This window comes from Trifolium pratense, linkage group LG5 (assembly GCF_020283565.1).
Source record: "Trifolium pratense cultivar HEN17-A07 linkage group LG5, ARS_RC_1.1, whole genome shotgun sequence".
Classification (NCBI taxonomy): domain Eukaryota; kingdom Viridiplantae; phylum Streptophyta; class Magnoliopsida; order Fabales; family Fabaceae; genus Trifolium; species Trifolium pratense.
Window position 1 is genome coordinate 27441979 of NC_060063.1, and position 16649 is coordinate 27458627.

At 31.1% G+C, this 16649-nt stretch overlaps 1 protein-coding gene across 1 annotated transcript; it reads right to left on the bottom strand.

Annotated features, from left to right (window-relative positions):
- Positions 1–5939: 5939 nt before the first annotated feature.
- On the bottom strand, positions 5940–13294 carry LOC123885262 (probable trehalose-phosphate phosphatase D). The gene is made up of 10 exons (XM_045934536.1): positions 13196–13294; positions 9163–9274; positions 8919–9059; positions 8734–8805; positions 8482–8610; positions 8141–8197; positions 7860–7964; positions 7692–7769; positions 6889–7029; positions 5940–6358 (listed from the first exon to the last, which is right to left on the bottom strand). Exons 2-10 carry the CDS (start codon positions 9238–9240, stop codon positions 6194–6196), a joined length of 966 nt encoding a protein of 321 aa, XP_045790492.1. The 5' UTR covers positions 9241–9274; positions 13196–13294; the 3' UTR covers positions 5940–6193.
- Between the last annotated feature and the right edge of the window lie 3355 nt (positions 13295–16649).

A 16649-nucleotide genomic window follows, 5' to 3' on the forward strand; every position in this document is an offset into this window, starting at 1 on the left:
TCATATATGAGTGCCTTTATGAGTGGACTTGAGATCACCCTCAAGTATCTTTGGCATCTCTAACAAGTTAGTTGGATCTCTCATCGAGTATCACCTCACCAAGGGATACAGCTTCAAAGAACAACATAGTTTTGCATACTCAGCACCCAAAACCACCATGAGTTTTCCATCAGATATATATGCAGCGGAATTCGAACTAGAAAACTCATCACCAAACTTCAGGCTCAACATATTGACCTTTGCACACACTCCACATTCTAGGTCCAACAGGTTAATATAGGTTTGAAAATAAATCAAACCATACAACAAATCATCACCAAAGCTACACGCCTGAATAATAATTGACAGGTCTATTACACGCCCTGCCATGAATAGTCCATCCTCCACTTCTAGGGACCATTCAACCAATATGAACTTCTTCGAGTTCAAACAACTTTTCTCATTAGATGGGGAATTAACATCAGTGTGTTCGTCAGACACTTCTTCTTTATTATCAGTCATCACCTGACCATTTTCATTTCCAGGAACAATCACATGTTCGGGGATTTCAGGAACAGTTTCACCTTGTTTATTCTCTCGGGCCAAAGATGTGTCAACATCTTGCACAACATTAGTCTCAAGAACGATTTTCTTGAACCAATCAATCACATAGTCAATCATGACTTTACCAGAAGTACCAATATTAACATTAACTTTAGAGGAAGAATTCATATCACATTTCCCTTGATTAGCGTGCACCATACAATGGAGAGAGGGAAAAGAGGCGGTTGCACGCGTTACATGCAGTAACTGCTACAATTCTTTAAATAGGCAAATACTTAGCTTGCCCCTTAACTTTCCAGATTGAGCTTCTTCTTTCAAATTCTTGAGAATTACATATGTAGATATTCTTATGGTAACTCCTTGGTCAGGATTTCTAATAGAGATTTCCTTTGAGTGGTTCTTCTGAACTCTGATTGATGGACCTTTGTTTGGTCTCAAATTCTCTGTATTAGGCTCAAAGTCTTGAATAGAATCATATTCAGCTTGATCATCATCTGGTGTTGGGACAGGTGTGACTACATCTGTCTCTTCAGCTGAATCTATACTTGTCAAATCAGTATCATCAATTACGACATTGATTGATTCCATCATGGTTTTCGTTCTAGAATTGAAAACTCTATAGGCTCTGTTGTTGGTTGAATAACCTAGAAATATTCCCTCATCACTTTTGGGATCCAATTTCCTCCTAGGTTCTCTATCGGCCAAGATGTAACATTTTGATCTGAACACATGGAAATATTTTACAGTAGGCTTTCTGTTCTTCCATAGTTCACACAGTGTTGTTGCAGTACCTGTTCTTAATGTTACTCTATTATGGATGTAACATGACGTATTCATAGCTTCAGTCCAAAATTTATAAGGAAGGTTTTTGGCATGTAACATAACCCTAACAGATTCTTGTAAAGTTCTGTTCTTTCTTTCAACCACACCATTTTGTTGAGGTGTAATAGGTGAAGAGAATTCATGAGCTATTCCTTCAGCAGCACAAAACTCAGCAAATTTAGAGTTTTCAAACTCCTTTCCATGGTCACTTCTAATTCTTAAAATACCACAGTCGTTTTCTTTTTGAAGTTGTAAGCAAAGATCTTTGAATTCATCAAAGGTTTCAGATTTTTGCCTAATGAAGTTAACCCAAGTGTATCTAGAGAAATCATCAACAACAACAAAAGCATATTTCTTACCTCCAAGGCTTTCAACTTGCATAGGACCCATCAAGTCCATGTGTAGTAGCTCAAGAACTCTAGAAGTGGACAAGTGTTGCAACTTTTGGTGCGACACTTTGGTTTGCTTGCCAATCTGACATTCGCCACAGATGTTGTCTTCCTGTATTTGTAAGTTTGGTAAGCCTCTGATAGCTTCCTCAGATATAGCTCTTTTCATACTCTTCAGGTTAAGATGTCCTAGTTTTTGGTGCCACAACTTAACCTCATCTTCTTTTGTTAAGAGACATGTAGATACATTAGCTTCTTCTAGAGGAACCCACAAGTAACAATTATCCTTCGATCTAACACCCTTCATCAGGATGTCACCTTCATCATTGGTAACAAGACATTCATTTTTTGTAAAGTTGACTTGCATGCCTTGATCACATAGTTGGCGTATACTAATTAGATTAGCAGTTAGCCCTTTTACAATAAGAACATTTTCAAGTTTAGGTAGACCATTGTCAATCAGCCTTCCTATACCTTTAATTTCTCCTTTAGCTCCATCTCCGAATGTTACAAAACTTGTTGCATAGGATTTTATATCCATCAAATATTTTTCAACACCGGTCATATGTTTAGAACAACCACTATCAAAGTACCAATCTTCTTTTGATGAGGCTCTAAGAGAAGTGTGAGCAATCAAGCTTTTCTCACAACTTTCAGCTGCACAACCCTTGGTGTTGGTTACATCAACCTTTTGTTTCCACTCCTTCTTTGCATTAGTTATGGATGGATCAAGTTTCTCTTGAATAGTTTCATTTGGATACCGATATAACTTATAGCAGTAAGGTCTTATGTGCCCCTTTCTTCCACAGTGATGACATCTCCATGAACGATATTTGCTTTTATGCCTTGGTATAAATCTAGGATTCTGCCTTCTTTGACGATGTGGAGCCATATGTGGTAACACTTGTCTGTGTGTAGTATGATGTCCGGTGGACAAGTGTGGTGACATTTTTCCATACATTGTTGGAGAGGGTTGGTTACTTATCTCAGGCATATATTTTCCATCTTTGTTGTAATCTTTAATTCTATTAACGCTTTTATACTCATACCCAATGCCTGTTTTGGCTCTACTAGGGGTAGGTAGTTTTTCTAGGATTTCATCTAGGTCAGTTCCTTTAAATAACATAACAACATGCTTCTTTAGATTCTCAAGATGAGAGTTCAATTCAGTTACCTCTTCATTCAGCTTAGATATTTCTGCTAGTTGCTCAAGCTTATCTGTTTCCAGATTGGCGATGATTGCCTTCTGCTCCTCAATTGTTTTCAACCCTTCTTCATACTTAACACCAATCTCAGAGATTTTTGTTAGATTGACAATTCTTTCAGTTTGCAACTTTGAGATTGTCTCCTTTTGTTTTTCTGAGATTCTGCAGACTTCTTCACTCCTTAGACACAGCTCCTTGTATGATTCAGCAAGTTCATCAAAGGTCAGCTCTTCATCACATGATTCAGTGTCAGATGTGCATACACCTGTCAGTGCATGAATAGACTTTGCAGTATCAGTTTCTCCTTCAGAATCCTCATCTGACCATGAAACAGTTAACCCCTTTTTCTGTTTCTTCAAGAAGGTTGCACATTCAGTTCTAATGTGTCCATACCCTTCACATTCATGGCATTGAACACCTTTATTTGGAGCTGATTTCTCATCTGTTACAGGTTTTCTGAAATTCCTGTAAGTGTTGCGACCAATGTCAGCTGCACTTGTCTTTGGACGTTTGTCCATTATTTTTAGCACCTTATTAAATTGTTTTCTTAGAAGAACCATTGCATCAGAGATGCTATTCTCAGACTCCGTGTCACTCTGTTGATCTTCTTCCTCAGCATTCGAGACAAAGGCAATGCTCTTGTTTTTCTTATCCATCTTTTCATTTGTAGCTACCTCATAGGTTTGTAGTAAACCAACTAGTTCATCTAGCTTCATATCTGTGATATCCTTTGCTTCTTCTATAGCTGTGACTTTCATGTCAAACTTCTTAGGTAAAGACCTAAGCATTTTTCTTACCAGCTTTTCTTCAGGTATCTTTTCACCCAAGGCATCAAATTGATTGTCAAAATCAAGTATGGTCATGTGAAAATCCTGAATGGTTTCATCATCATTCATTCTTAGATTCTCAAACTTAGTTGTTAGGAGTTGTAGCTTTGACAACTTCACTTTAGAGGTACCTTCATGAACAGTCTCAAGAATTGTCCAAGCTTCCTTAGCAGAGACACACTTTTTGATGAGTCTGAATATGTGTTTGTCAACACCATTATATAGTGCATATAATGCTTTTGAGTTTGCAAGAGCAAGCTCATCCTCTTCTTTGGACCATTCTTCAGCAGATTTCAACTCAAAAGTTGGTTTACCATCTTTGTCCATCTTCACAGGTGGAGTCCACCCTCTCAGCACTGCCTTCCATGTCTTGCTATCAATTTGTTTTAGAAAGGCCATCATGCGGGACTTCCAATAGTCATAGTTTGAAGCACCAACCAGAAGAGGTGGTCTGGTAACAAAACCTCCTTCTTTGTCCATCCTTGCCAGAAACGATTTCCCTGGAGCTCACCCTAAAATTCAGAACAGGGTGCCTGCTCTGATACCAATTGAAATTCCTGGCACACAGTGGACAGGTGTTGCTCAAGGTGTAGCAACACTTGTCTGTTGTAGACAGATGTTGTTACTGGTGCGCCAACACTTGTCTATAAACAGAGCAAATAACATAAAACAATACAAACAGTAAAGTAAATAACACACAAGAGTTGTTAACCCAGTTCAGCCTAAAGCCTACTCTGGGGGGTACCAATCCAGGAATGAAGTCCACTATCAGCAGTATTACTTCGAAGCTAAACTCACCCGTTTACAACTTCTCACTTAATCACTACCCAATGACACTTCTACCTAGGAACTCCTAGATATGAGACCCCGTCCCAATTCCTACCTTAGCAACACAGACAGCGCTGCTATTCAATTCCACAATCACAACAGGTGGAGACACACTCCTAAGAAACTAGGATTCACTCTTGCTTAAAAGCTTGCGAGTAAACCACACAACACAACAGAACAATCTCCGTACTTCAAAGCTTAGGAGAAGTTCACACTTACAACTCAATAACACTCAGGTCCTAAGCTTGCATCAATGAGACACAAGAAATGCTCACAATTAACACTCTAAAATCCTAAAAACACACGCTTTGTAAAACACGATTTTAGATGCTTGAAACCATATGCTTGCCTTCGTATTTATAGTAGTAGAATGACTTGGGCTTCAAGACAAAATTAGGGCTTCTAGAATTGCGGCAGCAGTGATATATTTCTGAAAATAATAGTTATATTTTTGAAACCGCAAAAATATATTTTCCAAAAATATAATTCCTTTGGAAAATAAAACTAGGGTTTGGCTGCCTCATGAAACACATTAAACACGTGCGCCTTCCTCTGTAAGAAACCTTGAAACAATTCTTCAAACAGATCTTCAAAAGATTGAGTAGAAATTTAAACCCGCTAGCTGGCGCGCACGATACAGAGTCAGGTGTTGTTCCAAAGTGTAACAACATTTGTCACAACACTTGGGGTCAGCACACTTGTCTCAACACTTGGCTAAAATATGTTTTTGCAAAAATGTAGCCAATTCATACAAAAACCCAACACTTTTAAAAAATAGATTACACAAATTATCAGCGACACTAGTTAGCATTTTCCTTAAGCAATAAATACTTCTAAAACAATTTAACTTTTTCTTTATATAAAGAAGAATCAAAATATTCACAAAAAATATGTTATAATTAGGATCGAAGGGGTACACGACCATGAGAAAGTCGTATATATATATATATATATATATATATATATATATATATATATATATATATATATATATATATATATATATATATATATATATATATATATATATATATATATATGTATGTATACAAAGATTTGGTCACACAATTTAATCACACATACATATTGATAAAGGACAAGAAGAAAAAAATAAATTAAATGATATATATTTTTATGTGCGTGTGATTAAATGGTGTGTAACCATTTAAATATTCTTTCAAGAATAATCATATGGCACCATGTCTTTGACTTCCTATCATAAACTCATATTTAACATATAAAAGAAAATATTTTGTAAAAAAAACTATGAACTAATTGCACTTAAAAATCTAAATAGTTGAAGGAGCATAATCCAAATAATAAAAACTAACTAGAGATATGGCCGTCCTTACAGACACATCAACAATCATATTAACTTGTCGATCAACCGATAAACTTGACCTTAAAACTTAGTTTAGATTAAAAAATAACTTAGCATCTACCAATGATATGTCCTAAGTTGAAGTACAACTTTGTATTTACAAAATCATTTTCTATTTCATTTCTATATTGTCAAGGCTAATTTGACAACTTTAAAAGGGACATAAATTAGCCTTAAATTAGATCATTGATTCACCTTTCACTTTCTCTCTTTAGTTTTCTTCATCAAATTCTTCTTCCATTTTGCTAAATGAATCAAGAAAGTCATAACATCAGCAGGGTCACGCAGAGAATATGAAGCATTTGTTTCCCTAGCAATTGAAGAAACAATAATCGGAAAACCTCCTCCAATTTTTCTTATAACCTGCATGCATTGCATTGCATTGCATCCTCATCAAGAAATGGAATATTAAGAAAAAACTATAGTAAGTAATCTTCGGTTCTCAAATAAATAAGTCATTTATTACTAAAAAATTGTCGTCGCTTTAGCTTTTAAAAAATGTTCTAAAATAATTGTCTTTTTGTTTCTTAATGTGACATTTTTTTTCTTCCAATTCTTCCTTAAAATTCATATATTATCTACACAACACTCAAGTTATTATATATTTCAAGATAGATTTATTTATATAATAACAATGATTTTGTAAAATTGTATGGTATTAATTGATTCTGTAATTTATGTATAGATATTTTTAATGGGTGAAAAATAACCCCAATAATTTTAAAATAAATGGAATAATTACTAAATAAATGTTATCCCACACATACAAACTCACACGCTAGCTCGCGCGCGCACACATATTTGCGTGTGTGTTTTTTCAAATAAAGAAAATATTTATTTTGCAAAATTAACTTTTCTTTGAAATGATGTTTTCTATTTTAACTAGCCATTACCTTAAAAGCATCTTCATCAGTCCTATCATCCCCAATGTACATTGGTAAAACATCATCATAGTTGTCAAATCCAAGAGTGTCAAGCAAATACATTAGAGCATGACCTTTATTCCATTTTACATTTGGGCGTATCTCCAAAACCTAATAAAAAATATTGAACTTTATGTTAAGCTTTAAGAAGCTAATAATTATCTTTCATAAAAATCAAAGTTAAATCAGTGAAAAAATTTAGAGTGAGAAAACAATGAAATACTTATCTAAACCCGTTAATAAATTTACTGACATGTAATTTAGAAAGATTTCATTTTTTCCGTTACTAATTATCGTTGCTAATTGTTATCCTAATAGTTTTTTGAAAAAGAATCTAACAACTATTATACTCTCTTGAAACAATAAAATTAGAATAAGCATATATAAAACCTTTTATATATATAAAAAATAGAGCATATATGTCAAATAACCGATTATCCCAAAAACTTAAGCTATTAGGATAGAGTCATATCAATAGTTTTATATTATTTCTAACACGTCCCCTCATGCAAGAGCCCACTTGGCCTTGAAGCGTGGATAATGCATAAGCCCACCTACCATATGCTTGAATTCCACTTTTTAATTAGAAAGTGAGGGGAGCGGTGATCGAACTCTAGACCACTTAGTCCTAGAAGCTCTGATACCGTGTCAAATAACCGATTATCCCAAAAGCTTAAACTGTTAGGATGAAGTCATATCAATGGTTTTATATTACTTCTAACAAAATATATATATAGCTACAACTAGAAGACTAGAGAAACGATTGTAGGTACCTTTTTTCCTCCAGATATGTGAAAATTGGGGTAATCTTTCATAATTGATTCAACAATTTCTTTGAGAACTTCAACATCCTATATAATTTTGAGAAGAACTTATATATATTAACATATTGAGTTTCTCATTCATTAGATTTGTCAATATATAAGAATGAATCTTCATACCTTTTCATTTTTCAGACGGCGATAATGTACCGTGACACAAAACATGTTGTCTTCAATAGTAGAGCCCTTTATTATTGTTATATTTTCTTTCAAAATCTTAACAATCTGCAAACATTAAATTAATGAAACGTTGATGAGTAGAAGAAAATTACACATGAACAACCAATTATATATCTTGGCATTTTTTAGAGAAAAGATTAAAAGAAATTCAAACCAAGGTACACAAATTAGTAGTAGTTTGTTCATTTAAGTAAAAAAATAAAATTAAATGAATAAATTACCTCTTGGATTGTTGGCAAAAATTCTTTTGCCGGATGAAAAAGAACAGCTTCGTTACCCTACAAAGACAATACATTATGAGATGTCAATTACAAAGTCAAGCTATTACATACTCATTCGGTCCTAAACATAAGAGAAATTTTGGCTTAATAAAAGTTGACATATCTCATTTTAAACCAAAGGGAATATCATTTTTACTTAACGGATCTAACTTCCATGTGAGTTTTGATTGAACACTATATACAGCTAAGTAAAACCAATAGGGTTTTCCCTAATATTTCTTTATCTTTATACACACAAAAGAAACTAAAAAAGAAGAAGAAGAAATTGCATATATATAAACCTTTTCATCAACAGCTTTTTGTTGATGCTTCTTATCTTTATACTTATTGGATGACCCTTGTGGAGTTGATATATCCATTCCATGACTTCCAGCATAATGGACATTTTTCAGTTTCACAAAATCATAAACCTAAAATTCAAATGGAAAAATGAGGTCATATAAATTGAAAACTTATAACTAGAAAGAAACATTGCAAGCAAAATAAAAAGGAAAATTCTACATAATGCACTATTTATTGAGTGAATATTTTACCTTATTCCTACACCTTCCACTAACAATGGCAGTAGGAAAATAATTAGCAACTTCACGGACGGCCGCACGCATCTGCAATTTGAAATTAACGTGTTAAGTTTTAGACGAAATTAATGCAATAGAACTACTATTTTACTAATTAACATTTATTTTTAACAAAGTAATTTAGGTATTAAAGTACTTACGGCATCGGTCATGTAAGCTTTATCCGGATCATCTACGATTTGAGAGAGTGTTCCATCATAATCTAAGAACACAACAATTTTTTTCTCTTTTCCAATATTCATCACTTTCTCAAAATTTTCCAATGCTGAAGGATACTTTTCCTTTAAGCCAAAAAAATTAATACATCAAAGGTATATATCTAAGTAAAATAAACATACAAAAAAGAAGCCAATAATGTAAAAACAATACAATTATTAAACTTACTAGCCAAGAATCATATGAAGACCAAATTGATTCTTCATTCTCATCATCAGTCTGATTTGCAGGTAAAATAGATTTCATGTTGAGTTGATGGTTGATTGTTGAAGTTGTGCCACTGCATTGCATTCAAGTGTTTGTGAGAAAATTAATGATGGAAAAAAAAAACATACAATAGTCATATTAATTTATTAATATCCATGCAATAGATTTAATATTAAATTTAATTGCATAAAAAATTCTATATATGGAAAAACTGAATAAGCACAAAATGTTTTTTTTCTTTGTTTTTACAAGAGTGAGAATAAAAATAATATTTATAATAATATTCCTAATAGCTATCGACGGAATTATCTTTATGAGACTAACTTCTTGACTTTATTATTAATTAATATGAAACTTGACAGCATCTTATTGTTCACAAAATGAAAGAAGTGAAATTAACATCTTATCTATTGATAAGAACAAGTTCCTTATTTGGACTTCAAAATGAAAGTATATAACATATTTTGAACTAATTTTTCCCATGAATATAATTGCAATAATATTCAATGTATTTGCAAGTTGAGGTTTTTGGATAAAAAGTACTAATAACATTCAATGAATAGAAGAGAGTATTTCCACTATATATAAGGACAGGGAGTACATTATTAATAAAAAAATAAAAACTAAGAAAAAAAATACTTCTATTAAAATATTTCATTAAATATATGTAACAACTACAATTTTAAATTAATACAACAAATAATATTGAAAAATTTATAATTAACACTTATGCAATGCATGTGACTCATTCTGGATGGGTTGTTCTATTTTAAACTATTTCTTCCATATTTCTTTGGTGTTGAGTTCAATATTTTTTTAATTTACAATAATAAAATTAATATTATATATATATATATATATATATATATATATATATAGGAATTTGTTAATGCACACCCACTGTTTTTTATGAAGGTGTGCATTAACAACATACACCTCAAGGTGTATTTAACTATTTTTTAGTTATCATTTGCTAACACACACCTTCTAAAAATTGAGTAGGTGTATTTTAGCAAATGCCTATAGGAGATGCTAACGTACACCCACTTATTTTTTAGGTGTGCATTAGCAACATGCACCTTAGGGTGTATTTAACTACTCTTTTTAGTTATATATATATATATATATATATATATATATATATATATATATATATATATATATATTGGTCAAATATTAATTATATATTTTGAAAAATATATAATGAAATGTTTTTTTTAATATAATTAAATATATATTATATATAAGATAATTACACATGAAAAAAGATAAACTAACAATAAATTATACCACTAAATTTGATGCAATTGATTATATTATCATATACAATGGACTGAGGCCTTTGTTTTTAACAATATATTAATGAAGTCGAGCCCCTTATTTTTTTAGCCAACTTTAGTCAGCCTTTGTTTCATTGAAAAATAAAAACTTATCAATATGTTTGTAATTTGTAATTGTCAATCAACTTTAAGTACATATAAAAAAATACCAACTTTAAGTTAGCATATATAATCACTCCCCCAATCCTAAAATTATACACAAAAGTTAAAGTATAAACAGAAAAATATCAATTCACTTTTTAAATTTATTGAATAATTGATATATCTGATCTATAATATAAACCAAATACAACAATTAGTCAATAAACCTAAAAATTAACTGTTATTTTATAAAAGGACCGTATGTAGTATTTGGTACAAATTTGAACTTTTGTTTATTATTATTATTTTTTTTGGTACAAATTTCGACTTTTGCTTGTAGTATACTTAATATTAGAGATAATATTTTAATATTATATTTGGTCTTTTTTATAAGAGACATATCAATTAGTAAAAATTGATATATTTAATTATAATATAGTCCAAATACATTTACTTATGTTGACTTTTTTTTAATCAATTTACTTTGACTTTTTAAAATAATTTACATATGTTGACTTTTTTGGACAAACTTATGTTGACTTTATACTCTTATAAAAAGTACTTCATCATAATTTTGAAATAGATCATCCTATAGAATTCCATATTTTTTTATCATGACATTGGTACGAAGTTTCCACCGCTGTTAGTGGTTGTTAGCGATGACTAATCTCCGATGGAGAATCTGTGGGGCACACGAAATGAGTTCTCCCCCCAACTAAATTTTCTGTATACGCATGAGTCAGGAATCAAACCCTTGATCTCATGCTTAAGGGAATCAAAACTCTTACCACTTTGACTAATTCATTGTTGGTTAAGACTCTTCCCTTTATCATAAAGACAAGCGGTAAAAATATTAACTCCCCTTTATCTCACAATTTTGACTTGTGTGTGTTATTTTTTTCTTATTTTCTTTTTTGTCAAAAGAATATTGATTGTTTGTCAAAAAAAATAAAGGTATGAGTGAGTTTCTTTCAACACGATGCAAGATATTTTCTCTAACTTTGATGCATAGATAGTAGGTAGATACTTGTTAGATAATTCTACTATTATTGGTTATGCATCGGTTACTAGTGGTGATTCTCATGTTTTGGTTAAGTTGTGGATCTTCGGGTGGGTACTTGTTAGTGACATGAGTTTAGTTGGACTAGTGAAACAAGGTTTACTAGGTGATGTAACTAAAATGAAATTGTTGGAGCCTAATATTGGCCTGAAGGTGGCTTCAAGGCAATTTGAAATTGTTCATGTGGCACATGAGCATCAATTGACATCGATGCAAGGTTTGTGATGATAGCGTGCGGCCTTTGGTTGGAATTGATGCAAGGTACGCGGTTATCTCGATGGCTGATGAACTTCCGGAGAAAGCCAACATGGAAGTTGCACCATAAATTTTCAGCAAGGTTTCGAGATGAAATTCTTGGGATGATTTGGTTTCAAGTGAAGGAAATTCTTGGATGGTTTAGTTCCAAGTGTAATGTACTTTTATGGTGGAATATGATAATTTAATTTGTCGGTATAGACAATGAGAATTATGATTGTCGGTGAAAACAATGATTGTCGGTATAGACAAAGGAAGCGGAAGATAATGATTGTCGGTGTAGACAATGAAGATTGTAGACCATTACAATCAAGGTGGAGATTGTTAGGGTTGATTGTTAAGTGTCACATCATACGGTTTTTAAAATAAAGAAGGAGGTTAAAAATTAGCTATTGGAGAAGTCCCAAATCGCTTAATTTGGTGAAGCAAGAGGGAAACCAAGGCTATATATTGGACCTAAGTTCTTTGTTTATAATTGCACCATTCAGTAGCACTTTAAGCTTATATTTGACTTTTTTGTTTTTTTCTTGTCCTCTTTTATTAGAGTGTTGTGAGATTTAGTTAGGTATTTGCTTTGGAGAGTGTGAGTGTACTAGGGGCCGTGGGATGGTTGAGGGTAGTCTACGTGTTGTAACAATTTTCACATAGTGATATTCTCTGGTTGTCGGTTTAGACAACGGCCGTGGTTTTTTCTCCGGTTTTGAAGTTTCCACGTTATATTCTTGTGTTGTTGTTTGCGCTCTTATTTTCTCTATGCCTGTTTTTCCCAACAATTTCATGGTGCTTTTATATGATTGATTTCCTAATTGGCAATAAAAGTTCAAACACATAAAGCTAATGATATATATAATATAATATTTCTCCGGTGTTTAATGTAAAAAAAATGTTAATGTATCGGGTTCAAATTTTAAAGCAGATACATTAATTTTAATCGACTCGATATGTTTTTATGTTTAAGACTAGAGGTAGTATATCTCTTGTTGTAATGAAATTATTTTCTGATTAAAAGTAAAAACTTAAGAGAGATTAATACAAAATGATTTTTCTTTTACAAATATATCATGAGCAAGTTATAAAATCAAAGCAAGTAGAAAATGAGACTTAACCAAATGGGGGATGAAAATAGTCCATGTGATTTAACAAAGGGCATAATAGATCATATATTGTGTAACATTATTTCACACTGATCTTAACACACACAAAAAAGATAGAGAGACAAGTAATAACTTAAAGGAAACAAAGAGAGAAATTAACTTACAAGGATAAAAATCTGGCTGTGAATGATTTTGTGGTTGAACCTTGGAATGTGGCAGAGAGTGGTGCTAGAGAGAGATATCTTGATAGTAAACTTTGTAACAAAAATACTAAGAGAGAGAGAGAGTGAGAGAGAGTGAGAGGTTATTTATGTATTTATAGGCTACATAGGTATATCTTATCAAAAAAAAAAAAAAAAAAAGGCTACATAGGTATAACGGAGGAACCTCTTGTGTTTGTGTGTTTGAATTGTGGGGGGGCCGTTTCCGTTTTTTTCAACCAAAAATAAAATTTGGTCTTTTATTGTAAAAAAAAAATAATAATAAAATTTGGTCTTTTTTAAATATGATAATAATATATGTAATAATGTAAACCAAAAATAAAATAATATAAGTAATATTAAATAAATAAATAAATCAAATTAATGGTCCTCCCAACATTCCAACAAAAATATTTTTTAGATCCGTAGACAATATAACAAATATTACTTGAAATTTTACACACCAGAATTCTGTTTTAATTTGGATAAATATATTAGGTTTAGTAATATTTATATTGTCAATTGACTCAAACTTACATATTTTAAATATAAAAAAAATGTAAAATCTAGAGTAAAACTTACATTTATATATCAGCGTCCTTGCCGCTATTAATTAGTTAAGATGTATTTTCGATATCAATCATTTTTAATTTTTTTTACACACAATACCGGTTTTTAAACACTTTAATAAATCAATTAAATTGTGTCAAAAAAAATTAATTAAATTCAATATTGAAGAGTGTCTTGATTCTTGAATGAAGTATAGCACGCCTAAGGAATTAAAGAACCCATGCACAAATCTTAATGAAATACCAACATGACTAACTTTTTTGGTAAAGAAAAAAAAACCTAAAATTTGTTAATTTGTCTAAAAAAAACTAATAATATGCCTAAAAAAGCACAACTATATATATGATCAAAAATTTGTTGATTTATTCGGACTCAGATTATGCTGCAGATATTTACGTGAAAGATTGTCTTGAAATTTATATAATAAATAACAAGGTTAAATTAAGTTTTTCATCCTTATATATAAATATTTTAAATTTCATTTTTAGTTCTATAAAAAATTTAAACAAATTTGTGTCCTCTAAATCTTTTTGGTCACAACTTTAAACCCCTACTTTTAAATCAACTAATGTGTACTCTTCACATTTTTGAATGAATTTTTGTTTTCATATTTAAAATATTATAAGAATATCTCACACAAAAATGTAGAATATTTAAATAAAATATGAATTCTCAAGCGTCGAAAACATAAAAATCCATATTTAATAGATTCATTTTTTGTTAAAAAAATTAAACTTTTGCAAAAGAAGATTTCTATAATGTAATAAATATGATTTAAAAAAAAAATTCAAATTTTCAAATGATACACATGAGTTGACTCAAAAGCAGGACCAAAAATCTTAATGAAAGATATATGAAGGAAAACTTGATGAAATTTTTCGGAGACTAAAAGTAAAACTTAAAATATTTTAAAAAATTAAAAACTTTTTTTTTGTTAAGAAATCAAAAACTTATTTAACCCTAAATAAAATAACTTTTATTATAAACAAAATATGTTTTGAAAATGAATTTACAAAGGAAAAATTACAATTGTAGCCTCCAAACTTTCACAAACTTGTAATTTTGGCGCATAATTTTCATAATAGTATTTTTTGCCTCCTAACTTTAACCCTTTTGTAAAAGACTAATTTTGATCAAATCAACGCAGACGTAGACAATGACTCACATCTACGTCAGCATATGTTGCTACATATGCTAACATGACTTGTGAATCACTGTCCACGTGACAAAACATATTGATATGACATGTGAGTCACTATCTACGTATGTTTGACTTTATCAAATCAATGATCGATGTGCAGTCAAAATCATGTGAGTTAGCCTTTTGTAAAAGACATGAACGTTAGAAGGTCAAAAATGATATTATAAAAATTAGAGTAAAAAATTATAAATTTAAAAAACTTAAAGGATGAAAGTACAATTTAGCCTAGTATAAATAGTATCTTTTTACAAGCGAATTTTGTATGCCGCCGCCAACCCATATTTTAAGAGCTTCTTTCAGGTTTAATGCTTGTCAACCACGATCATAGTGTATTTCTTTTTTGGTAAAGACAATCATATGTTCTTTTATACATCAATCATTTGTTCTTTATTGGTTCATTTTAATACAAAGTTTTTGTCTTTAAATTATTATTGGTGCGATTTTCTGAAAATGGTGTGTTTATGTAAAATAAAAAGTATACAAGAGTGAGACATTTTTTTATAGAAAAGAGAGAGACATGGTGTGTTTGGTATACACAAATATAAAAGATAAGATATGACAATTATAGTTATATAGTATTTAATTTTAAAATTATTTTTGATATTGATGAATATACTAGAGGATGGATTGGACCCATAATAAATGTTTGTCCCTCAGTAAATCATATAGTAATCTTTTGTGTTAAATATAAATTGTTTAAAATATTAAAATCATTTTTTTCTTGTTTAAAATACTAAACTAAGTTGATTACACTTTTTCTTTTCAATTAGGCTTCTATTTTTGTTCCATTTTCTTGTTTTTTTTTTTGTGTGTTTTGTTGTAATAAATTTGAGTACCTCTTACGCTCAATTTTTTTGTCTTATATATTTGCAGGGCCGGTTTTTATGCATGTGTTATATGAGCTATGGTATATGATCTCATAAAAATGGGGTTTGAATAAAAAAATATAGGATAGTAGTATTAGTAAATGAAGGTTATAAAATGAGATATTGTGGGCCTCAAAATAAAGGATTATGAAATCTAAGTATTTGAGATTCTCTTTAATCTAAAATGAATAATTTATTTGGCAACCTCCCCCTCTCAATTGGATAAAACGTAACTCGGATGGTGCTTCAAAAGGTAACCATGGTCGTCTTCTACTTGTGGAGGCATCTTTAGAGATAATCAAGCTAACAACCTAGGTTTTTTTTTTCCTTTAAAATCTCGGGGTTAATAGTGATGTTTTCTATGTTGAACTTATTGGTGCAGTTATTGCTATCGATATTGCTCATAGGAGAGGTTGGAGTCATCTTTGACTTGAGTGTGATTCCAAACTTGTGACTCTAGCTTTCAAGTCTCAGCTAGCCATTCCTTGGAAGTTAAGAAACTATTGGAACAAGTGCTAGCATTTGGTGAGAAATATGTATTTTGTAATCTCTCATATCTAGGGAAGGAAATCAGGTTCCAGATAAGCTAGTTAGTTTAGGCCTTGACATAAGTGGTAGCTTATGATTTGATAGTGTTGCCCTATTATTTTTAGGAGTAACCTTGTTAGTAATAGGCTTGGTCTGCCTAATTTTTTATTTTCTTAAATCTTAACTTCGGGGAAGATTTGTCGTTTCCCTCCTATGTATCTCTTTCTCTCTTTTTATATCCTAGAAAAATGAA

Coding starts and splice junctions, on each gene's coding strand:
- LOC123885262 (XM_045934536.1), bottom strand. CDS start 9,240: ATGAAATCTATTTTACCTGCAAATCAGACTGATGATGAGAATGAAGAA. Junction 8,198..8,481: donor AAAAAGCTGTTGATGAAAAG/GTTTATATATAT, acceptor TTGTCTTTGTAG/GGTAACGAAGCTGTTCTTTT. Junction 7,030..7,691: donor ACATATCTGGAGGAAAAAAG/GTACCTACAATC, acceptor ATTTTTTATTAG/GTTTTGGAGATACGCCCAAA.